The sequence below is a fragment of the Ammodytes marinus genome (assembly GCF_949987685.1).
Source record: "Ammodytes marinus genome assembly, chromosome: 10".
Taxonomy (NCBI): domain Eukaryota; kingdom Metazoa; phylum Chordata; class Actinopteri; order Uranoscopiformes; family Ammodytidae; genus Ammodytes; species Ammodytes marinus.
The window spans coordinates 5,503,977-5,531,232 of NC_137214.1; the positions used below are offsets into that span (position 1 = coordinate 5,503,977).

At 39.8% G+C, this 27,256-nt stretch overlaps 2 protein-coding genes across 2 annotated transcripts; one reads left to right on the forward strand and one right to left on the reverse strand.

The window, feature by feature from the left end:
* Positions 1 to 1,440: 1,440 nt before the first annotated feature.
* On the forward strand, positions 1,441 to 21,273 carry cdhr2 (cadherin related family member 2; the record flags this gene model as incomplete). Its single annotated transcript, XM_080035991.1, has 27 exons — positions 1,441 to 1,504; positions 1,753 to 1,841; positions 2,480 to 2,569; positions 2,663 to 2,785; positions 4,327 to 4,473; positions 4,783 to 4,858; positions 5,263 to 5,372; positions 5,987 to 6,199; positions 6,923 to 7,072; positions 7,194 to 7,355; positions 7,976 to 8,037; positions 8,161 to 8,404; positions 9,999 to 10,238; positions 10,334 to 10,403; positions 11,082 to 11,675; positions 12,170 to 12,241; positions 12,653 to 12,702; positions 12,834 to 12,985; positions 13,529 to 13,625; positions 14,559 to 14,647; positions 14,762 to 14,833; positions 17,832 to 17,967; positions 19,260 to 19,381; positions 19,907 to 20,020; positions 20,273 to 20,356; positions 20,734 to 20,797; positions 21,121 to 21,273. 27 exons carry the CDS (start codon positions 1,441 to 1,443, stop codon positions 21,271 to 21,273), a joined length of 3,639 nt encoding a protein of 1,212 aa, XP_079892117.1.
* Positions 21,274 to 23,894: 2,621 nt separating this feature from the next.
* Positions 23,895 to 27,256, reverse strand: gprin1 (G protein regulated inducer of neurite outgrowth 1; the record flags this gene model as incomplete). The annotated part of the gene is made up of 3 exons (XM_080035992.1): positions 23,895 to 24,281; positions 24,327 to 24,436; positions 25,672 to 27,256. The coding sequence occupies 3 exons, from the start codon at positions 27,254 to 27,256 to the stop codon at positions 23,895 to 23,897; spliced, it is 2,082 nt and encodes a 693-aa protein (XP_079892118.1).

A 27,256-nucleotide genomic window follows, 5' to 3' on the forward strand; every position in this document is an offset into this window, starting at 1 on the left:
TATTAAGGTTGAATTCAAATCTACAAACTGAATCATGAATGTAAAATCACAGGACATCAAGGGGCATAGGCCTATACTGAAGAATTTCTTACTTTATTTGAGCCTTTTTCACGATAAACTTTCAACCTAATGTAATAAAGAGGCACTGCTTCCCGTGAGTTTAAGTCAAAAATGGCGTCTGACTGTCTGTAGAAGTAATTGCTTGCACTGGAAAAGGTGATTCATGTAAATGTATTTTCAAGTTTATCACGATTTCGCATAATTCAGGTCTCCGTCCTATTGCCCCTGTTCTACTTCTACCTTTATCAATATACCCAAGTGGAAAAATGTCCCAGCAGGTGCGGCAGCTGTTATCATGTTGTTTATTTGGGTGTTGCCAAGTGATTCATGCTGTTAAATTTGAACCAATAAAAAATCACGTAAGAACAGTTTTCTACCCTGTGTGCATGGTTCCCTTCAGGTAGCTTTACTGTGTTTTGTTCTGCCACGTTACTAAATTTACTTGGTCACTTCATACAAGGTAATTTAATTAAATGATGTTGGTGGAAAGTTAAATAGTTAAATGTTTTACTATTAATATCAATGCTGAACTTTTCCATCACTAATTACTGAGATAAGTGGGATGGAATAAATATATGAAATGTTTGAAATATCTTTATCATTTTTGTCATTTGAATGTCTTTGTAATGACAATAGTGCTACAACGTATGATTATTTGCATTATTTCTATTCATCATTGTTTGAATCAGATGCTAGCAACATGGCACATTGTCTGCCTGTGGGTCAGTGGGTCAGGCCACCCCTTTGGCCTGGACTGATATATCTCTACTATTCGACAATTGAATAAATTCAATAATATTTCTAGTTGAAATCAGTTAAACACTTTGAAATTGATGGCCTTGAAATTTGGTTGAAGTGCGCCTGAGTGCGCCTGTCCCATTTACACGTCTGTAAATAAGTGAATATTACAAATTTCAGTGCAGAATTCCCCCTTCCTATGCAAATGAGCCTTGTTGAAAATACCATCTAATTCGCAACAACCAATGCTAATTGTCACAGGCAGTTAAAGTGGTGCTATTTACCGCCATTGACACTTGTATTATATCTGCATAATTTCTCTCTGTCTCTCTCTCTTTCTCTCTTTTTCTCAGTCTCTTAAAAGCTTGAGATTTTAAATGATATTGAATTGAGATTGAGATAAATTCAGATTTTAAAATTGTTGATACGACAACAACATGGGGCAGATTCTCAGCAAATCGTGGGGCTATAAGCACGCACAATCCATTAATTGTTGATCTTATAGTTTTGTCGCTTGATAAGTGACGATGAATCGATTCTTAAAATAGTTACCAACTATTTATGCGTAGATTGACTAATCAATTATTTGACCAATTGTACCAGCTCTACTTATTAAATGTCTCTTTCTTTTTATTTGCAGAGATGGAGGGCTCCAAAGGAAGTATAATTGTGTTGGGCCTGTTGTGCCTTATCAGCTTAACTAATGGTGAGCATCCACTTCATTTTTTTTGTTGCAAGTTTGTCATTTTGTTTTTGTATAACTACTTAACAACTGTTTCTTTCTACAGCAAATACCGAACCTCAAATCGAATCTGGCTCTGTTGTTAGTGTGTGTGAAGACACCCCAGTGGGTATGTATGGGTATAAATATTGAAATCTGTCTTTATTTCACCTTTGTGACATTCTACCTGAGAGATGTATATACTATATGTTCCACTGATGTTGTTTTCCCAGGTACCATTGCGTTTACCATAAATGCGACAGATGCAGACAATGACCCGTTGACCTATTCAATATCTGGGCCCAACGCCGGGTTCTTCCAAGTTAATACAAACAATGGGAGCGTATCAGTCTCTAGGCCACTAGATAGAGAGGTATGATGTGATGGAAGTAGGCACCCTTCAGTTATCTACACTTTTCAATGTGACCTCTGGGTTTATGTGTTTTATCAAATTGAACTGTTTTTTTCCCCTTTTTTTATTCTAGAATAATAATAATGTAATGGAGCTCGAGGTTGGTGTCTCTGATAGTGTCAACCCCGTAAGTGATTTTTTTTGTTTGCGCTAATCCTCTATTTCATATGCGTTTGTTCATCATATTCAATGAGTGCACCATGTTATGTATTTTAGATCGTACTGAAACGAATGACTCTAATATTATTAGAGACCAACGACAACAAACCCATATTTGTCGAGCCTTCATATGACCGTAGTATCCCAGAAGTAAGTCGAACATAAACTGACATTATTAATTCTCTTAACCTTTTTATTAGTTAATGGTTTGCTCTACTCCAGCATGTTATGTTGTTAGTATATTCAATGCTTTTGTTGATCAAAATTGATCATTTATTCCACCATGATGTCAGAATTGGCTTTACACAGTTGTAAACGCTGAGGAACATTTTCGTGTTTAATTAAAAAGGAAATTCACCCTTGTTTATTATCCTCGTCGTATTCATCAGAATACCACCGTAGGTACCACTCTTTTCAAGGTGAATGCCACTGATGCAGACACTTCAAGTGGCGGTGTTGTCAAATACAGCATTGACGAAGTAAGTTTATTTTGTAAATCATGTCATTGATTTAGATTATATTCTGATGTTGCATGGACTTAACTGAAGCACTATGTACACTGTATTTTATAGGTTACTCCAGAATCGGGTGGCAGTTTGTTTAGCATCTCAGACACAACTGGCAAGGTCACATTAGATGGACCTCTGAATTACACTGGATTGAGCTCTTTCTATAGGCTGAAGATTAATGCATCGGTAAGTATGATGCTACAACATGAGTTGAGCTTTTGCAACTTTCCCCTAATGGTTCTATTAATGATTAAGGAGAAGTGGAACTATTGGTAAAACATTATTTGAAATTTCAATTGGGGAGAGTGGGGTTAAGTGAGACACGTTTTACATTTGCTCCCCTCTAAGCGAGCTAAAATGATTTATCAGTAAAATGAACACACTTGAAAGTAACTCTAATCAAATACAACATATCATTCATAATGTTTTATTAATTGAATTAACATTCAAATGACAGATAGAACCAGTTAGATTAAAACACAGTCTGGGGGTCCGAACACAGGACCCTTAGAGCTTGCTAGTGTCTGGGGGTCAGTGCAAAGGATAATCAGAACCAGCTGTCATTTTCCATCTTTTGAGTCTTTGATTTATATTCTTCTGCATTGTTTTATTGGGATCATTCATTTGAAAAAATACATATTACTTAGAGTCCATTGATGTTAAATGTCACTCTCCTGTCCCCCACATACATATCTGCCAAACCATGCCCTTGCTCACACCCCTTTAACCATTCAACCGCCACCTCTGGCCCGCATGTTCTGTTTCTTATTCGAACTAGTTTCCTTGTTAAGTTGACAGCAAGAAAATTTACTTTTACGTGCAAAAAAACATGATTACAACAGAACCATGATGTCCTCTCTTTTATGGCCAAGGGGAAATGGGAGGGGCTTGAAAACATAATGCTCACATGACCAAAAATGTATTCCATTACTTAGATATGTCTCACATCACCTCGTTCTCCCCTATGTAGGAATTTGAACATGCATAAAGTCAGTGTAGCAGCCAACCAACTATGTAATATTGGCAGATAACGTAATAACTGCCTGTCACGGCACCCGAGGTGAAGCGATGCATCCGGAACATGTGGTGTTTGATATACGCACTCCAAAACACAGTTTTCTTCCAATTTTTAGTGATTTATTTTCTAACAAAGTGATTCAAAAAATTAGTAAAAAAGGTTTCAAAATAAAGTAAACTCTTAACTAAACGAAAAACTAGGATATATAGGTCAGTTCACTTAGAGCTGGGGTGTATGATTTGGGGAGAAAATAGCAGTTGGGATAGAGATTCGAATCCAAATACCTCAACCGCTCCACTTGTTCTCTTTGGTCCCTCCCCTATGGTCCCTCCCTGACACACTCTACACCGACAACGTTGGTGCCAAAGTGAATGGAAAGTCCCAACAGCCAATAAGAACAGAGAATCGGATTATTTTTTTTTTAATCGGAGCCTCGCTCTGATTGGTCAAAGTGTACCGCTCATGTTCACTTTGAACAATCAGAAATCATATACCCCAGCTTTAAGAAGTAAACAATATTTTCTTGTTAATAAACGTGTTAAATGACTCTATAGTTACCAAACAAATAAAAACAAATATAACAAAACTAGGCCCAACTACTCACTAACTCAGCAACAAAACCAAACAACGAAAGGCCTACTCTGCTTATCTTAAAAAGGGTGCTTCACAGGAAAGAAACATACAACATCTTTGTGTGTCCCGTAAACAGGATGGTGGAGGCCGTTGTCATTTTAATGAAACTAAGTACTTCTCAAGCATCGTCTATTCCTTCATTACGGTTCTGGACATCGCAGACCTCGACCCACGGTTCCTTGGTGTTCCCTACGTCGGGAGCGTCCCAGAGAATTCTGATGTGGTGAGTGCTGATAGGTCTTATAAGTGTTGCATTGGGAAACGTACATTCACTGGACTCATTTCAATTGTCAAAAGGGTAAGTATGATTTTACTCTCAATATGTTGTCCAGTGAGTTCCACCATTCAGTAAAAATCAACATTTACATTAGACATTTACTTAGCTTCCTGTCCCTGTTTAAGCCCATGGTTTGAATGCATATGTGTGTAACCCGATAAAGCAGTTCCTCTTGATGTGATATAATGCAAATCTGCTGTAAATAAGGAAACCATTTCCAGTTTTAGGAAATCCTTTTTTTTCTCTCTTTGCCAGGGCACGCCTGTGTTAACAGTAAGTGCTTTGGACCAGGACACTGGAGTCAATGATGAAATCATCTATTCCATTGAAAGTGAGTCTCATTAACTTAAAAATAAAAAGTTAGACCAATTATTGTTTGTCATTAAAGGGATGGTTCCCTAGTATAGTATTTTTGAAGTGGGGTTGTATGGGGTACAAAGGCATAGTTAGTGTGTTGCTTGTGGACATGGAGGTCAGCACAGTCAGTTCATGGAGTTTGGGGGAGACTTTGCTGTAGCAGAAGTCAGCCTTGTATTGTTGCAGATGGGGCCAGAAGAAAAAATAATTTCCTCCGGATATATAAGTGCTAACCTCAAACCTAAAAATATGTTCAATTGTACACTAAACTGAGATTTCTCTCAACTCAGAGATACTGCAGACTATTCAAGGGACACAAGAAAACAAAAATAAATGGCTGTCTGGCTCTTTTTTTGTCTTATCCACATTGTTTGACAGATTCCACAGCAGAAGGCCTGTTCAACATATCAAGCGATGGAGGCATCATATCTGTGTCGTCACTAATTGACAGAGAAGTTATTGGCGACACTGTAACCCTGACTGTGAAGGTACAGTTGGTTTGTTTGTTGTCCGACCTTCTATCATGTCATGTGTATCTCGTGTCTGATTTTGGAGATGTTCTCAGTAGCTACACAATACTATAAACTGTATATCAGTAATATATAGCTATAAGTGTGACAAGCTATGCAGTAAAATTGACCAACTAATGGCTAATTACCTACATAGCACATAATAATGTTCCATGGGGACAATTTTACAATTTCCATAACATTTTAGTTTGAACACAACCATTTAAATAAATAGTTAAGCATTTTCCTTTCAGCAAAAGTGTGGGTTAGAAGAACAATATGTATTTACGCTAGCTTAGCATAAATACTGAAAACAGCTAGCAACAACAGTGAAACTAACTTTTCAGGAAGCTTTCTAACTTCAAACAGTGTTTCAGGGAGCCACATTGCTTGAGAGGAAAGTTAATTAATTCAGTTTTAAGAGTACACCTTAGAAACATTGTAATTCCTCTGACACACCCAAAGTTACACAAGTGCACCTTTACATTTTAAAACAAGACAAAACAAACAAGTCCTCTTCAGGTCTCGAGAACGTTATCAAATGAAGAAGAGCCTTTCTTTTGCATAAATTATTGTATTTTGCTCACTTCTAGGCCACTGAGTCTAAAGAAAACATCCACGGGGAAGAGGCCAGTACCATAGCTACTGTGCAGATCAACATCGTAGACCTCAATGACAACAAGCCAGAGTTTCTCCAGTGTGGAGACTCAGGAGTCTGTGTGAACGCTAGTCACTTCACAGGGGAGGTGGATGAGCACTCACTGGCCTCTATTTCCATCAACATGACGGTCAGAGATCTGGACAAGGTAAGAAAAGAAACGGTTTTCCTGTAATGAATGCATAATTATAGAAAAAAAAAACTCCCAGCAACATTAAAGGGAAAGTTTAGTATTTCTGAAGTGGGGTTTTATGAAGTACTTGTGCATAGTTATTGCATGGAGATGGCTGTCAGCGCTGCATATATAAGGAGTTTGTGGGAGACGTTGCTGTAGGAGAAGTCAGCATTGTGCTGTTGCAGAGGGGGCCAGAAGAAAAAGTTTTTTTACTGCACATATATTAGTGCCAACCTAGAACCTAAATATCCCTTCAATTGTAAAGTTAACTGAGATTATTTTAAAGCTTTAGTTTGCCGCCTGACAGCTGTTTATTTTTGTCTCACTCCACCAATCAGCCTCTCAACTCAGAGCTACTGCAAAAAGATACACAAGAAAACAAAAGGGCTGAAAAATCTCAGTTAAGCGTACAATTGAACAGATATTTAGGTGTTATGTAAGCATTTATAGATGTGGGAGAAAAACGTTTTTCTGCTTGCCCCCTCTGAAACAGTACAATGCTAACTTCTGCTGTGACGCCTTACTAAAACTCCTTAAAATGACTGCAATAACCCCCATCTCCCAAAATAACACACTAACTATGCCTAACAAACTAACTATGCCTAAGTACCCCATACAATCCCTCTTCAAAAATACTGAATCTCTATATCTCTTAAATGCAGTCAAGTATGAAATATCTTTCTTGACTTTTCACAGTCTTCAAACACAAAACTAATCCTGGAAGGACTTCACAAGGATGTGTTTTCTGTGCAACCTGACTTCACCGTGTCACAAAGCATCGTTCAGCTTCTGGTCAAGCAGTCCGATAAATTGGACTTTGAAAATATACAGCAAATGGTAGTAATGGTAAGAACAGTTCAAAAGAGGCCCACAAGTCTGTGATAATGACCCATTTTTATCTTTTGCTTTTCAAGTTTGTGATTTATAGCCACTCTAAAGGTGTTTCCTGTGCTTTTGTTGCGTGCAGGTGATTGCCATGGATCAAGACATGAACAGTTTTCAGTCCACTGCTACAGTAACTATTAACATCAAGGACATCAATGACAACAGCCCCACGTTCCCACAGAACACGTATAAATTGAATGTGTCCGAGCACTCTCCTGCTGGGACAGTAGTGGCCAACATTACTGTAAGTCCTTTATTGTCTGGATTCCCTCTTTGGCGGTTTGAGCTTGCATTTAAAGGTCACATATTATGCTCATTGTCAGGTTCGAAATTGTAATTTGGGTTTCTACTAGAAACTGTTTTCATGGAGTAGTGTCCTAAAAAACATTTACATTCCTCACAGTGCCATTGCTTAATCTCCTCTTTTCAGCCTCTGCCTGAAACACTACGTTGTAGAGCCTCTCTTTTTAATACTAGCATTCTATAAAGCCTAGTTTGCTCTGATCTGCCCTGAATCTAACAACCAGTGTGAATCTACCTGCCAGTTAGCTTCAGGGGTATCTGGAGGTGTGGCTTATCAGAAGTAGAAGTGCTAAGTTAGGTTGGTAAATGAGGGGGCGTGGTTTTTCGCCTTATGACATCATACGGGGAGATAAATCTGACTGGGATTTTTGAACACAGGTTTTTAGAAAAGTGGAGGTGGAGAGTGGGACAGAGGGATGTTTTGTCTCATACTTTGGGAGTCTCCAGTCACACCGGGGAACCCATATTAACGTTGAAAAAACATGAAAAAGTGCATTTGGCATAATAGGTGACGTTGAATAAACTCTTGAAAGGCAAACACGTTGTTTATTTTTCTTCCAGGCAGTGGATCCTGACACGATGGATCAAAACAATATCATTTACAGCCTACTCCCAGACAGCATGTATGTCTACGCTTGAACTGAATTGCATTTTTTTCTCGTTATTTGAATGCAGCCCATTGTGTACCATTTGCTGTCAGGTTAACTGATAACAACGCCACTAAACTGTCTGTATCTGTTTTCCAGACTACCGTATTTCGATGTGGAGCCCCATGCGGGCATAGTTTATGTGAAAAACCAAACGATATTGGACCGCGAGGTAAGGTCCCTGTATTCAGCCACACTGCAGGCCAGAGACTCCGACGGCAAGCCCGGCTCCACAGTCCTGGAGATCACTGTGACTGACATCAATGACCACCCTCCGCTCATGAACAGAGACTCCTACCTGGCCTTTGTTAAAGAGGGTGGAAAGCTTACACTGAAGATAGAGGTAACTGTGAAGCTAGAACAAGATATACTGTTTATTCCTATTCCTATTTCCCTCTCATAGATGTTGATGCTGTAATGTGTACACACAAACCTAATGGAAATCAATACAGAAGAGAGGGAGAAAGATGACCATTGTTTTGGACTGAGATTTTCAACATATACAGTATATATTTTTTTTTTGGTGTTCACATACTCTGCAACATTGTAGACGTATTACAATAGAAATGCACGTTACGGTGAGACACTGCACTGAATAGGGTAACATTTTTAACATATAGATTTCCTCATGAAACCTTGCCAGTTGATTATGTACATCAAAACAAATTGTCTTTTGGAATCCACATTTGTCCAGAAAGGTGTGAATAAATGTGAAATATGGCAATTTTGAACTAATTATGCGGTACATTTGCATCTCTTTAAAAACCAAAGATGTTGGATAAAGCCAGAGTTTCAATACGTATTTAATTTTTACAACATGTGAGTGTCAAATGTTTTTACAGAACCTACTTAGGAAACACGCCTGTTTTCATTTTATGAATAGAGAAATACTGTGTACAGGTCTTAAAAATTATTTCTAAGAACAAATGTTATCATAAATCAGACACCTGACAACATACGAACAAACCCTCCTTTAATAACCTTTAAAAAGTGCTAAGAATGATGATGGAAAGTTTAGTTAATGTATGATTCAAAGTGGTAGAGATAAAAAGTAACTAATTAAAAGAGTAGATAAGCCCGACAACGCCCCCTACAGTAGGTTAAAAGAGCCTAGGACCCAAACAACAACACAGGTTCTTAAAATCAGGGGTGAGCAGAGTTAAAAATGTACACCAACTGTTTCAAAATAAAAGCATGCAGTAAAACTGTGGATACAAACACAGCAAATACTTGAAACACTATAATATATAAATAGCAATATAAATCCAAATCCCAAATAAGAGCATACTACAACCTTCAAATGGACTTATGCCTTGTGACATCCCCCCGTTCTTAAATGGTAGCAGTCCCTGGACACCTCAGTCAGGACTTGCATTTAATTAATTCAAAGTAAAAAATAAATACAAGAAAAAACACAAACAAATAAAACCTTGGTTTTAACTCTGCTCAAGGAATGTTCCAGCAGACAACGCCAAATGTACCGATGATGGTACCGACGTGTGATTTTAGAGTTAAGATGAACCAATTTAAAAGGTTAAATAACTAAAAAAGTAATTGCCGACAACGCCACCTAGGTTAAAGTAAAGAAATAAAATCAATAAAGATATAAATGCATGCTACACATTAAATGTAACTTCTGCCTCGTGACATCAGTGCTTTAGAAGTTGAGATTTTTGGTTCACAGTATTGAAAAAAACAAACTGATGTTGAGATAATGGCCGTTAAAGATGGTTTTATAGGAGAAATATACAGATGCAAACAGACAACCAACCATCAGTCAAATACACACCTTAATGTACATTTTGGACCTTTAATCTATATTAGTATGAAAGAAGACATTCTCAAAATTGACCAGGGCTTCAAAAAACTATTTCTTTGCCTGCAGTCAGTGTCTCGCTTTAAAACCATTTTTCTTCTGATGTGTCTCATCTTGCCAGGCTACTGATGCAGACGACTCGGATACAGTAAACAGCCAAATAGTGTTTGCAATCGAACCGAGCGAGTACAGCGATAACTTCACCATCGACCCAAACACCGGTGTGTTAACAAACCGTGGGGTGCTTGATCGCGAGGCCCTGGACCCAGAGCTGGATGGGAAGATTGAACTCAATGTGACCGCTACAGACAAGGGCAATCCGCCAAGGTCCTCCGTTGTATCAGTTATCATCAATGTAGAGGTAAAGCTCCAGCAGTTTGTCGCAAATAATGCCTGGGTGGCTGTGTTTCTACGGGGATACTCACTGTCAATGTTTTCCTCTCTGATGCATCCCAGGATATCAATGACAACGAACCACAATTTGAAGCCTCCTCTTACAAGTTCTCGGTTAAAGAAGGGGAAAAAGGTCAGTATTGCTATAATTTTTTTTTGCAAAGCCCTTTCGGTGTTCACTACTGTGAAATTGTATTTCTCCATTCTGATGATCAGTTATGTGTTGCCATGCTTTGTTTTGATGCATTGTGTTGTGGTGAAGGATATATTATACAGTGCAGAGATTCCCACAAACTTGAGTTTAAAGGTGCACTGTTCAGTTTCAGAGGAGGGGGATTCGTTTCCATTTGAAGTGCGTGCAGTTAGTTTACAACAGTTAACAATTAATTTTATTCTAAGTATTGAATAATTACATCATCATAAATCAAAACAAAATGATCTTGAGGCCCCTCGAACCAAACGTAAGACTAGAATAGGTCCATGAAAATGCAGATGCAACGGCTAAACTAAACTTTTGGTCCTGCTGCTCTAAACAAGGGCAGTGAAACAGTAACTTTTCAGGTAGCTTTCTTACTTAAAACAGTGTTCCAGGGATCCTTAATCCTTTAATTATATCCGACACACCCAAAATTACATAGTGCACCTTTAAATTTGAAGACAAGAGAGATCACACAAGTCCTCTTTGGTTTTCGAGAACCTTAATCTCTACCCTCAATGAAGTATGGTTTGTAGCTATACTCTTCACACCACTGCGATAGACTGTGTGGCTGTATTGTGATTGTAATTTCTCTCCAACCATCCAACCAACCAGGTGCGTTTGTGGGCTCGGTTTTGGCCGAGGACCTGGACCAGACCACTGAATTCAACCGCATTTCCTTCAGCATCCTGGACGGGAGCTTCGGTAGCTTCATCGTCCGTACCTTTGCGGAGGCTGGCGAGCCGGGCCTCTACCGGGGGAACATCACGGTGGACCCGGACATCGAGCTGGACTACGAGAGCGCACGCAAGAACTTCATCCTGCGCCTGGAGGCCACCGACCTGGGGCAGAAGAAAGCCGTGGTGACGGTGGAGGTGGAGGTGTTGGATGTGAACGACGAGAGGCCGGAGTTCAATCCCATCGAACCAGTGTCTGTCAAGGAGAACACGGTGGTCAGTGGGGCCATCGGGAGCTTCTTAGGCCAGGACAAGGATGGAAACCACTCCCTGGTCTACAAGCTGGAATCCATGAAATGCAGATGCAACGGCTCCTTAACAACCTGCTCCAGCTTCATCCTGGAGCCCAACGGGACAGTGTTCGTGGACCCTGCCAACCCGGTGGACTACGAGGAGTGTGACCAGGTGCTGGTAGAGGCTCAGGTGGTGGATGAGTTCACAGAGAAAGGAGAGAACGACAGTGTCACAATAGGTCAGCACTGGGTCCCTTCACAGATATTCAAAGCATTAATAGTCAAATTAAAGGTGAAGTAAGTGATATTTTCTTGTGAATATGCGTGTTGAATCACTCTATTTTTCATACAACAAACACTTAAACAGTATGCACAGTTCACGTAACAGCTATTCCAGTCATTCAGCTTTGCAGTAGTTGCCAGATAAAATGTTGAGTATCCCGCTAGTTTTTTATCCAATCAGGAGACAGAGCGCTATAAAGAGGCGGGTCTATGTGCTCATGAATGATGACTTGCTGCTCTCCATCATGGCACTATCTGTTGAAGGCAGCTGTGTGTTCATGTGGTGGTGACGTAGGGACGAGGGAGGGGACTGCTAACAACAATCACTGACAGGAAGTTAGCTAAAAGGACCATAACACTTACTTCTCCTTTAAGTAGTAAAATCATGACATTGTCAAATGAACACCCATTGCATGTCACTTTACATCCTTTTCCTGTTGAATGGTTTCAGGAGTAATGGTGATCAACATTGAAGACATCAATGACAACGCTCCAGAATTCATCTACTCAGATTCTGTGTTTGGTGAGTTTATATCTGAGATTATATAATTGTAAGAAAATTTGATATAGAGCAGCAATTTTTTTTTGTTGAAACATGAGCCCTTAAAAACTGGAAAATCTGTTTTATGATGTAGTGTGTAACTTATGTCGCCCCCCCTGAGGAATTCTGGGCAGTATTTGTGGGCTCTTCTTGAGCTAATGCGCCTGAGTCAGTGGGCTGAATTGTGTCATTTTTTGTTTTGTCAACATGATAAAGTTTGAAAGTGTTTGAAAGTGAAATTTTTTCTTGATTTTAACTGGATCTGTCTAACCCCCCACCCCCACCAAAGAGCACAATTTAGTTTCACAGAAACTAGTTCCGATAATCTCTCCAGATCTTCGTTTTTTCATGGAAAAGTTTAATAATACAGATTTCCCTTTGCTTGGACTCTAGTTGTGGTGTCAGAAAGTGCAAGTAAGGGAACATCGGTTGCGGGAGTCACTGTGAGTATGAATGTGAAAAAAAAACAAATCACCGACATGATTCCAGCGTGTTAATGAGATATGTGACATCATGATGTGTGTGTGTGTGTGGACACATTCTCACTTGTATAATCTGCTGCTGCTCTCTCAAGGCTTCGGACCGTGACTCTGGAATAAATAGGCAGATTGAGTTTAAGGTAACAGCGGTCCAATTTGAAGACGCCAACAACCACACAAGTAACATGAGGACGCTGTTTGAGGCCGTCACCACACAGCAAAAGGACATTTATGTCGGCATTATTCAGTGAGTACAAAGTCATCCATTACATCATTACAAAGAGACGCAAAATGACCACAATGAGATATACAGTACATACAACTACAAACTGCTGCAGCCAAAGAAGCCTGTTCAGGTGAAGGCTGCTGTCCCAGGCCTGCTCCACTGACAAAGCAAACACACTGACGGACTGAGGCGGGATTTTAATTTGTTCAATTAGTCTCTATTTGCACTTGTTACATCCAGGCACTGCTGTATTGTTGTCAAAAACGGTTCTTATTTCTCCTTTGCAAGGCTTTATTTTGTATTTCAATAGATGTCAATGCCAGTTTTTATTTCTCTTACTGCAAGCTATAATTGCATAAATATTTAAATAATTTTGTATTTCTTATTTATATTACAATTAACTGTATTAACTCAAGGTTTAATTGAATTATTTAAATAAAGTATTCATCTATCTACTATATATCTACAGTATATATCAATATCTATGAATGAGGGCTACTGTTGGCTCATACGTGTAGACATCTGTCTATATGGCTGCCCTCATGATCCCCCCTCTCTCCACAGAACTACAGAGGGTCTGGACATAACACTGAAGGGGAAGTATTTGGTCACGGTCACTGCCACGGACACCGGCGACCTCTCCACCAGCACCGTACTGGAGGTGAGTGAGAGACAGAGGCTGCATTCCAATACCCATACTATCTACTATTTAGTATGGTAGAAAAAAGATTTAGGATTTCCCGATTCTTGTGGCCAGATTTAGTATGGTTAGAAATACCCGAATGTCAACTACATCCGGAAAAATTTTTTAGTGTTGAAAACAGCATGCAATTTGGGCGATTCTGACCCACAATCCAGTGCACACCGGAAGTGATGTCACATTGACGGAGCAACTATGGTTGCGTTCCGAATCGCATACTTTCTACTATATAGTATGTAGAAAAAAGATTTAGGATTTCCCGATTCTTGTGGCCAGAATTAGGATGGTTAGAAGTACCCGGATGTCCTACTTCATGCGGCCAAGATTGTTAGTGTTGAAAACTGCATCCTATTTGGGCAATTCTGACCCACAATCCAGTGCGCACGTGAAGTGACGTCACATCGACGAAGCCTCCATATGAAAACAAACGGGGATGCGACGGATATAAAAGCAAGAGGCAAGATCAAGGCGCAATGTTATGATGAAATAAGAGAGTTAAGTATGTCCCAATAGTATGCCTACTGCATCCTAACTAGATTATTTTTATCGTCGGATGTAGTATGTAGAATAGAACAAAGAAAGAGTATGCGATTCGGAACGCAACCCATATGAAAAGAAACAGGGATGCAACGGATATAAAAGCAAGAGGCAAGCTCAAGGCGCAATGTTATGATGAAATAAATAAGTAAAAGTATGTCCCAAGTGTATGCCTACTGCACCCAAACTAGATTATTTTTATGGTCAGATGTGGTATGTAAAACAGAAAAAAGAAAGAGTATGTGATTTTGAACGCATGGTAAATTAATGCAGATGGCTGTACCTTCACGACCCCATGGTGAACCCCCCAGACCTGTGTGTGAATACCTCTGCTCTCCTGATTGATTATTTTTGCAGATTTTCACAGTAGACGAGTCGTATAAAGTGGAACTTGAATTCACATCTTCTGAGGCCGAGGTGGAAAAAAACCTCAATGAAATCCTCAGGTATGCACTTCTCCACTCTCAATTGCTCATTCATTTTAAAAACTTGTTTTAGTAAAGTTGGAATTTGCTGTCAGAGATTTGACTTGGTATTTTCTCCGATCTCTACATTTCCAGGGCTCTCACTGCTGCTACCAGGACCGCTGTTGAAATCGTTGCAATCCGGCCTGACACAGCCTCAGCATCCAGGTGAGTTTCTTTTTCTCACCCCTCCATTTAAATCAACATTCATCAATTACAAATGATACAGTAAGAAAGGATACAGATATGTTATTGGCTGGGGTGGATAGAAAATAATCCTTAGCTTTTCACTTGCACACATGGAATGTTGTCCACTAGGTGGCGCCAGTGTCACTGTAAACAACCCTATTGCTGAGGATACATAGCTGAGGACTGTAAATCATAACTGCAGGAACACATACGCTGATTTCAGTTTTAGACTTAAACCTCATCAAAATCTTGCTAGCTGGTTACTGGCAAAACGATTTTTCTTTTGTATGACAATTTTTAAGAAATGTTTGAATCAATATGCAAATGTGGCAATATCTAAGTAATTATGTGTCAATTTGCATCCCTTATGCCCCGTTAAAAAAAAGTTACACTGGGACCGCTTCGTACATTTTGTGTATTTTGACCTTTAAACTGCATTAAAATGATGAAAGATCAATATTTTTTCACAATTTTTTTTTCCATTTTTTTCATGAAGGGGTTGTTATTCAATTCATGTTGTGATTTAATTAATCACAATTAAAAATTAACCCTTTAGATGCCAGTTTCGATCATATACCACCAACCGCTTTTTTGAAAAATACACTAAAATTCAATATTCAAATATTTTTTTTAACTTTGATTATTATTAGTAACACCGGCTCATCCATCTGAATGATAGGTGAGAAAATTATATTTGGTGCATTATTACTTTTTGTTTAATGTCAGATTGAATAAAAAAGTTACACTGGGACCGCTTCGTACATTTTGTGTATTTTGACCTTTAAACTGCATTAAAATGATGAAAGATCAATATTTTTTCACAATTTTTTTTTCCATTCGTTTCATGAAGGGGTTGTTATTCAATTCATGTTGTGATTTAATTAATCACAATTAAAAATTAACCCTTTAGATGCCAGTTTCGATCATATACCACCAACCGCTTTTTTGAAAAATACACTAAAATTCAATATTCAAATATTTTTTTTAACTTTGATTATTATTAGTATCACCGGCTCACCCATCTGAATGATAGGTGAGAAAATTATATTTGGGGCATTATTACTTTTTGAATAATGTCAAATTGAATAAAAAAAGTTAGATTTCTACCATTGACTTGCATTATAAGAAAACTTTTTGGCAACCCGCCTTTAAATTAAAGTGAAAAAATTTTTTTGCCTCTGATTTCCCATATTACTGCAGAAAACACAATGCAATTGGGTAAAATGAAAGAGAATAGTAAAATTTACCCATTTTATCACCTCTTTTATCATCAAAATATGAATTTTTATGATGAAAACCACTCACTAAAACTACAAAATAACAGCTTTTTTTTTTTTTTTTAGTGTGTGAGTGTGTGTGTATGTGTCTGTGTGCGTGTGTGTGTGTGCATGTGTAAGTGCATGTGTGTGTGTGAAAGTGTGCTTGTGTGTGTGTATGAGAGGAGAGAAATTACAAGGGGTACAGATTTGCAGCCCTAATATCGTATGACACATGCAAACACACACACCCCCCCACACACACACACATACACACACAATCTTATTTTGTCATGGACATGCAGACAACAGTCCCTCCCATCCATATTCAAACACATTTGACATTTTTCTTTAGATTTGTTGTCGCAGTGGCCAGTATTCCTGAAATTTTTTTAAATTATGAAAAATCCTATTTTTTTTCAGATTTGTGTCATGAGGCAAGTTTTCCCCCAGTAATACACCATATGAAATTCATAAATCAACTAGATAATAGTTAAAACCTAAAATGTGATGCCTTACCTTCAAAATGAATGCACAACATTATATAAATTCTGATTTTATCTTGGCATGGCCAAGGAATCAAAAATACTGGTTTTATGGCTTTCTATGAGTTTACGAAATGGCATCTTTTTAGACAAGGATTTCAGTGTATTTGATTTGAGTACACACAGACACACTCCTGGATTTTTTTTTTAACTTCAACCATTCTGACTAAAAGATGTGTTCACTAACTACACATCAAAACTATTTTATTGTATTTTTTAATTTTTTTAACTGGTTTGCAGCCATGAATTACACAAGGATGCCAATTTGTTGTAAAGGGTCACCATAGAGGTCAGGGGGGGGGGCTAAAACGGGGCATTTTTTTTATTGACCTTATTTTTACATAACCTTATCAAGTTTACTACAGAGAAATGGGAAATTACAGTCAAAAATATTTTTCCCTTTAATTTTAAGGGGGGTGTCAAAAAATGTCGTTATAATGGAAGTCAATGGTACAAACCGCGTAGTTAGCGGTCCCAGTGTAACAAAAACATCTCACACAGTCAAAATGAAGTGGAAATGGATGAAACTCAGGATATCAAAACTTCATTGTAAAACACACCTCCTTACCAAATTTTATGGCTTGGGGACAATCACAGCCAAAATTATCTCAAAAATGCAACCCCAGATACACAGAATTCCACTAGCGGGGCATAAGGGTTAAAAATCTAAAATCTAGATGTTGGATAAAGCCAGAGTTAAAATCTTTATTTAATTTTATACAACCTATCATTGTCCAAAGTTTTAACAGAACATATTTTGGATACAGCCTTTTTTAAATTTTATAAATCAGAAAATCACTATGTACTAGTCTTAGGAACGCATGTTTTTAAGAACAAAATGTATCATAAATTGGACAATTAACAACCTATTGACAAATCCTTCTGTGATAATCTTCAGAACGTTGCTAATAATTATTTTGGAAAGTATTGTTGATGTAAGTGCTTTAGAAAATGTTGTTTCAGAATATTGAAAAAAAGAAAATATTGCCGGTTTAGTCAACTAAAAACCTTAATGTACATTTTGGACCTTTTATTTATACTAATATGAAAAGTCAGAATTGACCAGTGATTGAAACAACAATGTTTTTGCCTGCAGCGTCTCACTTTTAAAACAGTACATTTAGGTTGATTATTTGAAGTGTGTACATACAGTAAGTGGTATTTTTCTTCTCTCAGGGCTTCGGGGAACACTATCATCGTGGCTTATTTTGTCTACTCCAACGGGACGGCTCTCACCTCTATTCAGGTGGAAAGGATGCTGTCTGAACCTGAACATTATCTTGTACTGGGACAACTTGGCCTCAAGAACATCGTAAGTATTAATTTGATTTGATTTGATTTGATTTGATTGAAATTTATTTCGAACATGAAAAAAAAACTGAAAATCATACAGAAAATAATGATGTTACACAAAACAGAAAGCATAACTAGAGACATGAATGACAAATACTTGATAATTGTAACAACATGTTCAAAAAGGAGTGGGAAGAAGTTTACACTTATTTAATCCAACCCCTTGTCCGTAACTCATTTTAATTAAGCTTCCCGTCATAATAATAATAATTATTTTTTATTAATTATATATAATGTATACATATATATATATATATATAGATATTGTAGAACATTGTAAGTATAGGATCAGTTTTGGTGTTGATGTCTGAACGGGTCTCCTCTCTGTCATGTTACATTTACTTCAGGTTACATTATCCTTCCTATCACCAGCATCTTTGCACGCCCCTTGTGATTTTCCTTAGGAATAGTTTTCCACACTGCTGCTGATGCATCATTTAACACTGCACTGGAAGAGATTTTCTTTTAAACAGGACAGTAAGTCCCTGAAAATGATCTCCAAGTAACTTTAAATCATAGCAAGAAGCAAATCTACTGCTAGTACTACTGCTGTTCACAGTTCACAGCAGCATATTTTACATCTCTTTGATTTCCTGCTCTGTTATTTACAGCCACGTGAATAGATTTTTTTAAATAAATAAACTGTATATATATATTTATATTTATTGTTATTAAGGGCTCAGCATTTTGTTTCATCGTCGACCAGTTATTACATTTTGAGTTTTCTTTTCTTTTCTTTATTACATTTTGGGCTGTTACGGATTACGGCAGTCGAGAAGAGACTGGCATATTTCCTGGTTCAGTATCTGTGTCTCTGAGAAACCTACATACTTATACTCGCGGCTAACACACAGTCACACACATACACACACACACACACACACGCATGCACGCACGCACGCACGCACGCACGCACGCACGCATGCACGCACACACACTCACAGATTACAAGTGAGATTAGTTTTAAAAATAAACTAAAAATAGCAATTAATCCGACTGAATCATTTTAAGCTGCAGATGATGGAGGGTAAGTACATATGGATTATATTTGTTGTGTCTACCTAAGTAGAGACACAAGTGTCGTGTGGAATGTCTTTGTTTTGTTTTCTCTTTTGTGTTACTATGGTAATAATAACTAAATAAAGTTTAAAAAAAACATGTCAATCTAACTGAAAGCTTAGGTCCAGAGGCTAAAACAATATCCTCCTCAATATACCAAAAGTAATTTTTATTTCTGACTTGTTTTTGCAGGGAAGCGCTCCGGTGAACGAGCAAGAAACAGACCCGGTGAAGTACGTTCTGCTGGGGATGGTGGGAGGCCTGGTCATCGTGCTGGCTGTCCTCACCACCTCGCTGATGTGCACTCGCAGAAAGTAAGGCAGGGCCTTCGGGTCAGAGTTAGAATCGGACAGGACCATTCACTACTAAATGTGTAGTCCGCGATTCCGGAGAAAGCTTGTTGTCAAAATAATGTTTTTTTTTGGTCTCAAATAGGTAAATATATACTCACAATCCTCCGCTACCCAAAAAAAATCCAGTCTTACGTAATACCCAGCCTAGGCTCTGTACATTTATATGTAAATAAAGGCGGCCCACCATCGCTAGCAACATGCCCTATAGAGCCGGGGCTGTGAATTACAACTGGGTATCTTTTTCTCTAGCACACACACAGTATGTACAGGTAGAGGGACCGTGAGGAGATATTCACTGATTTTGACAAACAAGTGATTTGGACAACAAGCGTTATTCTCTAGGATTGCTGACTCCGCCTTTAATCACACAGTTTATCCCAATAAAGAAACACTTTATACCAGTTTCCAAAGCATCAGTCATGGAAACACATCTATGAGAGATACTGTGTCTATTTGCTAATCAACCCCCTCCCCTCACTCTTACAGCTACAAGAGGAAGCTGAAGGCAGCTAAAGCTATGAACTCTGCATCCATGGTGAATTCTGACAACCAGAAGAGTGGGCCGGTGGTGCCTGGAACCAACAAGTACACCATGGAGGGGTGAGAAGTAACAGTCAATGAATGAACGAATATGCATGTAGGGTATATGTACTGTATGTATGTATGCATGTATGTGTATGTGTGTATATATAATATATATTTTTAAATATTTTTTGGGATAATTATTGTCAATCTTGAACAGTGTCTTTCCTCCCGTGGCTAAAATGTCCAAAAAAACCTTGTCACAAAAAGAAAATGAATGGAAATATAAGGCATATCTTTGACTGCCTTTGCCTTTTTCTTCCATAACAGGGCCAATCCTGTCCTCAACCTCCACATAGACACAACCCTGGTGCTGGACCTGGACGAGGAGAGCTCGGATGTGGACAAAGTCAGGTAAAAAAGGCAAAGCATCTCTCCGTGACGTCTAGCCTCTCCACCATCTGTTGATGTGCCCCTGTCGCCACAGTTTGAAAAGGTGGTGACACAGGCAGTGACACACACACCACCTCACCCTCCGCTCTGCTGCAGCACACTGCTGCCTAATAAACTGGGCTCTCTTCCAGCTTAACATGTTGTCACAGTGTGCTCACTCTATGTAATGGCGTGGCGCAATGGAGAACTGGCTTTTTCGGCTCTCAACTGCTGGCATGCGACCCTTATTTCAACAGAAAACCTATTGATGGTTGAGTGGGAGAAAAAAACACTCTTTCTGAAATAGTCAATTCTGCATTATTGCTTTGATTCCCTTGTTTTTATTTTTCCCACTAAAGCCTCAACTCCCTGGACTGCGGCGATGACATGATAATGGCTCCAAAGGAAACAACCAATAAGATGGTGAGTTCACATTCCTAAGTAAATCTGCATTCGTTCTTAAAGGTTGCCTATAATGCAATATGCATTACAGAGGCTGAAAAGAGGAGATTCAGCAATGGCACTGTGATCATAATTCTATTAATAATATCTTAGTTTTCTATAGCGCCTTTCAAGTAACCCAAGGACGCTTGTAGAAATATAACGTTTCTTTTGGACACCACACCATGAAAACAGTTTCTAATAAAAAACCCAAATTACAATTTTACAAACTGAAAAAAGAGCATTATGTGAGCTTTAATAGTTATATGGCCTGATCTCAAAAAGCCTGTCTGTTCCTCCATTAGATGATGATCCAGGAAGAGGACCAGGACAGCGGGCCTCCAGAGTACATTGAGCCTCTGGGTGCAGCCTTGGCCGGACGGGGACAGAAGAAAGGCTCCAAAGATCTCGACTCGGGCTTCAGTAACCCTGCATTCAGCACTACCTACGACCTGTGATGGAAACAATGGCAGGAGAGACCCCGAACCATAGGTGGAATCGTGTTGCTTTCTCTGTAATCAGATCAAATTGCTAATTGTCAAACATATCAATGGTGTGGTATAAATGCCCTGCTCTTCAAACAGCCTTCCGCTCTAACCAATAGTTATGTGTTATGGATATATGTGCACAACATGCATGGCACCAAAAGGGATGATTTAGCTTTTATTTCTCCAAACATTCCATTCAAGAATTTTTTTTTAAAAAGCTTCATGAAAATGGGTGATGTTTCTGAGTGAAAGACTGTAAACAATATATCACATAGTAAATATCTGATGTAGTATATTGATATCGTGGAACTCGGTTTCATTATTTAATTGAGAACTGTTTAATTTTTTTCCAACTGTCGACATGCTTTGGGAAATATGCAAGTAAGAAGAGTTATAATGGGAAAATTGATGCAACTTACGATTGGAAACAGAAACAAAAAGCTACCCTGGTTCTGCTCAAAGTTTAAAAACAGCTTGCCAGCCTCCTAAACAAGCTCCATCTTGATTGTTTTATCCGTACAAAAACCTTGACATTTTTGGGCAGAGCAAACATATGAAAGTGACATTAACCTTCTCACCCAACTCATGACAAGACAGCACAAAACAAAACATATTTCCCAAACTGTGATAGTTTGTATTGGGGAAAAGCAAACAGAGGCATTAATTGTTGCACATGTGAATCACTTTATTCTTGTTAATATACAGTATTAAGCAACGGTTAAAAAAAAACTGCTTTGTTAGCTTTGAAATAATCTGTTAATAAATTGTAAATTATAAATTGTGTCAACACACGATGCAAATTTCTGTTGCAGCTGATGCTACTAGGAGGAAAATCCAAAAAGAATAAAACAAAATATTACACAATGTATAATAGAAATGTTTATGTATGACTGCAAGTCTGCCAAAAGGTTTAACCTTATGTTTCATTTGTCTGTGTTTGCTTTGGGATTGAGATGGGTTGTTGCTGATTTTAAAACCCCATGCACTGTGACTCTGTGACGGCCTACAAAGGAGAAGTTTAGAAATTTATCTAAACGAATGTATCATACAATGTGCAATCTGTGAATAAAATCAATTTCTCCCAACGTGGATTTGATCCTAACCTCTATGTAGGCGAATGTATGAACACCGACACTGACACTTTACCGACCACAGCATTTAAACACATTTAAAAAGAAGCGTCATATCATAATGTACAGCGGAATCCCCAATCAGGGCGTTGAAATACAGTTAAGAAGTAATAAATAAAAAAAAAACAGCTAATTTAAGGAGCAATTGCCTTTCTCAAAAGATTGTGCGCGTCATTAGTACATTTCCATACTTCTCACAATACAAACAAGTCAAAACGTGCCAAATCTGAAAGCAGTATATAAGACATACACAGGTCCAGTTGTGTGCACAGACTCTCTAAGGTGCATGGAGCGGAAAATGCTAAAAAAAACCTCTGATATGACCTTGCCAACAGGTTAAATACCCTGGTTTGAATACAGATTTAAAAAAACACACCACTGCAAAGGCCTGTAGCAATGGTGGGCACTCATCTCACAAACAGATCATCATATAAGCCAATTTAAACTCCCATACTTTAAACTCCATTACAAATGATATCCACATTGTAGTGACTCATACCAACGTCATAAATCCCAATCAAAAAAACAATCACTCTGCTATCATTTTTCTCTGAGTTGCAGCTGTGTTCATCTCCAATGCAGCCAGGAGAGGGATTGTCATCATTGCTTCATATTGTCCGAGGTGAATGAAAGACATAAAAGCATCAACACCTACACTGGACTGGATTGGATTGAATGGAGTTTACGATTACATTGATACATCACCTTTGTCCAAACATGGAGGCAATAAAAAAACAACAACAACAACAACAACAAAGAATTCATCTGTCCATCTTGTAGGGCCAATTGTCAGCTAGGAACGCTCGGTGATATCAAATGCTTTTGTGCTTTTTTGTCACGTGGGAGAAGGGGGTTTTGCCTCTCACACCTTGAAGACGACGTAACGCTGAAATAAATCTGAAGTAAATGCGGGTACATCACTGCCACTTCTGTAAAGACCCGAAATTGTAAAAACGGCCCATAATGTAATAGAAGAAATGTAATAAAACCCAAAATGTAAAAACTGGTGGATAACCCTGACCCTTACCCTAACCCTAACAAAAGAGAGCATAACGTAACAATTTATGGCATATTGGGTCACTCATTACATTATGGAGCGAGCAAAATATTTTTCTCCTAATGGCGTCATCATTATATTACAATTATAGTGAGTTATTGATTCATGGATTAAAGGGCTTATTGCTTTAATGGAGAGTGTAGTATCATTAAAAAAACATTCTTTCGATAGTTTAAATGTTATTCAAGGCTCAAAGTGTCAACACAAAAAGATTATAGGCAAAAAGATAGTATGTCACGGGCACAGCATTTTGTAACATTATCAACCAGTCATTACATTTGTGTCTCATAATGATATTTTTTTTATTACATTATAGATTGTTATTACATTTCGAGCTCTAACACAAGTCTATTGGCTGTTGTGTGAGTTACCAACCACCTGTTGTATTCTTCTCCATTGTGACGTCACTCTGCGCTGTGAGCTCTGGAGCAACAGTGTGGCTGCTGCATGTTCTCCATCAGCAGACGGAAGGGGTTCCTCCTGCGCCGGCTGGCCTCCTCGTTCTGCTCCCCCCTCCTGCCCGCCCGGCCTTTACCCAAGCCCAAACCCTTACCCTGCCCTGAGCCCTTATCTGAGCTGCTCCCCCCCTCTGAGGCCGGAGGCGTGGCCAAGAGGCTGAGCGGAGGAGGGGGAGGCATGGAGGGCTTCTTCTGCTTCTCCACCTGTTTCTCCAGGTGTTTCTGGATGGCCGAGCCCAGCACGGTCACCTCCACCACCGCGCCATAAACCTCCCACGTCATGCCCTTCTCATCCCAGCTCACCTCCTGCAGAGGCTCCTCCTCCTCCTCTCCTTTCTCCACACCGCTCCCTCCCTCCTCCCTGTCCTCTCCAGCTGCCTCCGACTCCTTCTCTCCGCTGACGTTCTCCTCCTTCTCTTCAACTACTTCCTCTTTGTCCTCCACCAGCTGCACCTTCTTCTTACCCTCTTCTTCCGAAATCTTCTCCTCTGTAGGGGAGAACGGGGTAACCATGAGCCACCATGAATTGGATGATTTCAAGGAAGATTTAAAGCTAGTGTGCGTAACTTCTGCTGCCCCTGTGAGGAACTCTGAGTAATTACAACAACACTGTCTGCAAATCTACATTAGGTAAGCCTTCGGTGATCGCGCAGGAATTTATTACCTTCTGCTGTACGTCCAGGTTTTTTCTTAGCAGTAGAATAAACGACTGAAACATTTCTGGGACGCTTCTTGGGATTTTTCTGAACTCTTGCGCCAGTGTCGGGGTGCGACAACAGTTTGTAAACGCTCCCATACTGAGAAATATCGAAAGTGTTTTGTGGAGCCGAGCGGCTTAATCAACTTAGTGCCAACTGCTTTGGCGACAGCTTGAATGTAACCAACATGCATTCATTTGAAACAGTTACGCACTATAGCTTTAAAGTTGATTTGTAGCAAGCAAAAGTTACTATTTACACAATAGTTAGGCGCTCTGGCGCAAAAGTGGGGTGCCCAAAACTGCAGTGCTCCATTAATGCTGCTAGGTAATATTGGGTAAAATTATCATGGGGACTGAGTAAATTGAGACCAGAGTGGTTTATATTGCCAATGTTTATATAAAATTAAACAAAACTACTTCATAAAAGGCAAACCTGTGTATGTGTAAATGTATGTCGTGTGTAGCTTAAATTAATTATTCAACAATAATGTTTTTATTTCAAAAACATTGTAACATTTTCATAAACTTGTAACAGTGACACACATAGTGTATTGGTGAGTGTGTAAGCGTAGATGTGTTTGGCCAACAGTGACTGACTCTGAACTATTGGCCATCAACTTCAACCCAAACATCCCTAGCACCTTTTACCCCACAACATTCAATTTGACAAAACTGTGAAATACAGTGGCTCAAATCCACAATCATGCTAGGTTTATGGGCTTGTTTTGTTGCTTACACTGACGTTAATTAACATGACATAATGTCCAAAACGTATCTCTTTTACTTAAGATACAAGACTGATAACTTTAATAACATAATCAAATCACTTTGCATAACTTTTTTTTCCCCAATTTTTTTGGGGAGTTCTGGTTTTCTTACCAGTCTCTCCATGTGCTTGAGTCCAGGATGACTTGTTTAATGTGAACCACAGCTTCTTAATATGTGGTCACATGATCACTAAAATAATAGTTGGACCTAGATACAGGGGCGTGGCTCATGATCTTACCCACTGGCTCGACTTACCCCTTTCTCCCCTACTAGCTTCCTCTCTGACCTCGGGGAAGGTTGTGGCGGTGGGCGTTCTTGGGGTCATCGGCGCCGTAGCGACTGAGCGAAACTCCACCTGTTCACCTGCCTGCATCTGGGCGTCTTTAGTCTCTGTAGCTCCACATTGACCCAGAGAGCTAGAGGGGAAGCAGAAGGCCTGGTCCCCTTGTGGAGGGGTCATGGGGCTTGTGGCCACAGACTGACAGTGCACTACCTCCAGGCTGACCTGCGTGCGCATGTTGTGGCAGCCGAATGGAGCTGGGGACTGTGGGATGCTGGGAGGCTTTGTCACGGAAATGTTTCTCAAGTCTTCCCCTGTGTCGTCTTTGTCCGCTGAAATGGAGGATTCATCACTTGTGTTTGTTTGGGGGGTTGTTCCAGAGGTCTCCTGTGCATTTGCAGGAGCAACAGTTTGCGTGAAGATCATTTCTTTGCCATCCTTCTTCTTGGCATCTCTGGTATTTGTCTTGATTTCGTCACATTCTATCTGGACCATCTCTGGCCCTGTGGGACACGGGGATGACTCAGCCTTCTCTTCCTCCTCTTCACTGTTGCCATGGAGGGTCACCAGGATTGTAATGTCTTGATCCATACTTCCCATCCTCTGCTGCTTGCCTTGCTGATTAGGCCTACTATCCTCCAGAGTTACTGGGGAAACGTTTAGCCCGGTGGAGGGGCAGCTCTCTGTGGATATGCTTGATGCGGTGCATTTCAAAGCTCCACTTTTATCCGACGCAACCTCCGCTGGACTTTTTGTCACAAGGAAAATCTCCCCCCCGACCAGCTCTGGGAAGGCTGTGGCGGATGGCGTCTTGGGGGTCATTGGAGAAGTGGCCACGGAGCAGCACTCGGTTCGCAGACCCACCTGGAGCCCGGCGTCTTTAGTGTCACTGCCCAACGAGGCTCCACATTGACCCAGAGAGCTGCTGGGGAAGGTGAAGGCCTGGCCCCCCTGTGGAGGGGTCATGGGACTGGTGGCCGCCGAGCAACACTGGACCACCTCCAGGCTGACCTGTGTGCGCATGTGGTGCTGGCCAATAGGGGCAGGGGACAGTGGGCTGAAGGGGCCCGGAGTGGACGGCACTGGCACCGAGATGTTCACTATCTCTGCCTGTTTTACTCTGTCGTCATGACCAGCTATGGCTTTCTCCTGAACTTCTCCTCCTCCACCTCCACCTCTCAGGAACTCAGTAGACGTTGTCGTATCATCGTCGTCAGTAGCCGTTGTGGGCTGTTCTGTCGGAGGGATGGCATCAGTTTGTTTAGAGTCTTTTACTTCTGTTGAGTCTGATCGGTCTGCGTTGTCGGCAGCCCTTCCTGAAGGCACCTCATCTTTGGATGGTGGATCCTTGTCGCTGTCTTCAATGTAGATGGCATTAGTGTGAAGTTGTGGCTGATAATCCCCAGGAGTTATGTCTTCGCTTGTGTCCATGTGAGGTGCTTCAGGCACAGGCACAGTGCTGCCGTCTGAGCCCCCCGGAAGCTCTCCATCCTCTGCCATCTTCTCAAAAGGCGCGCGGTCCTCTCGGAGACCTCTCATCTCGTCCTTAAGGCTGCCCAT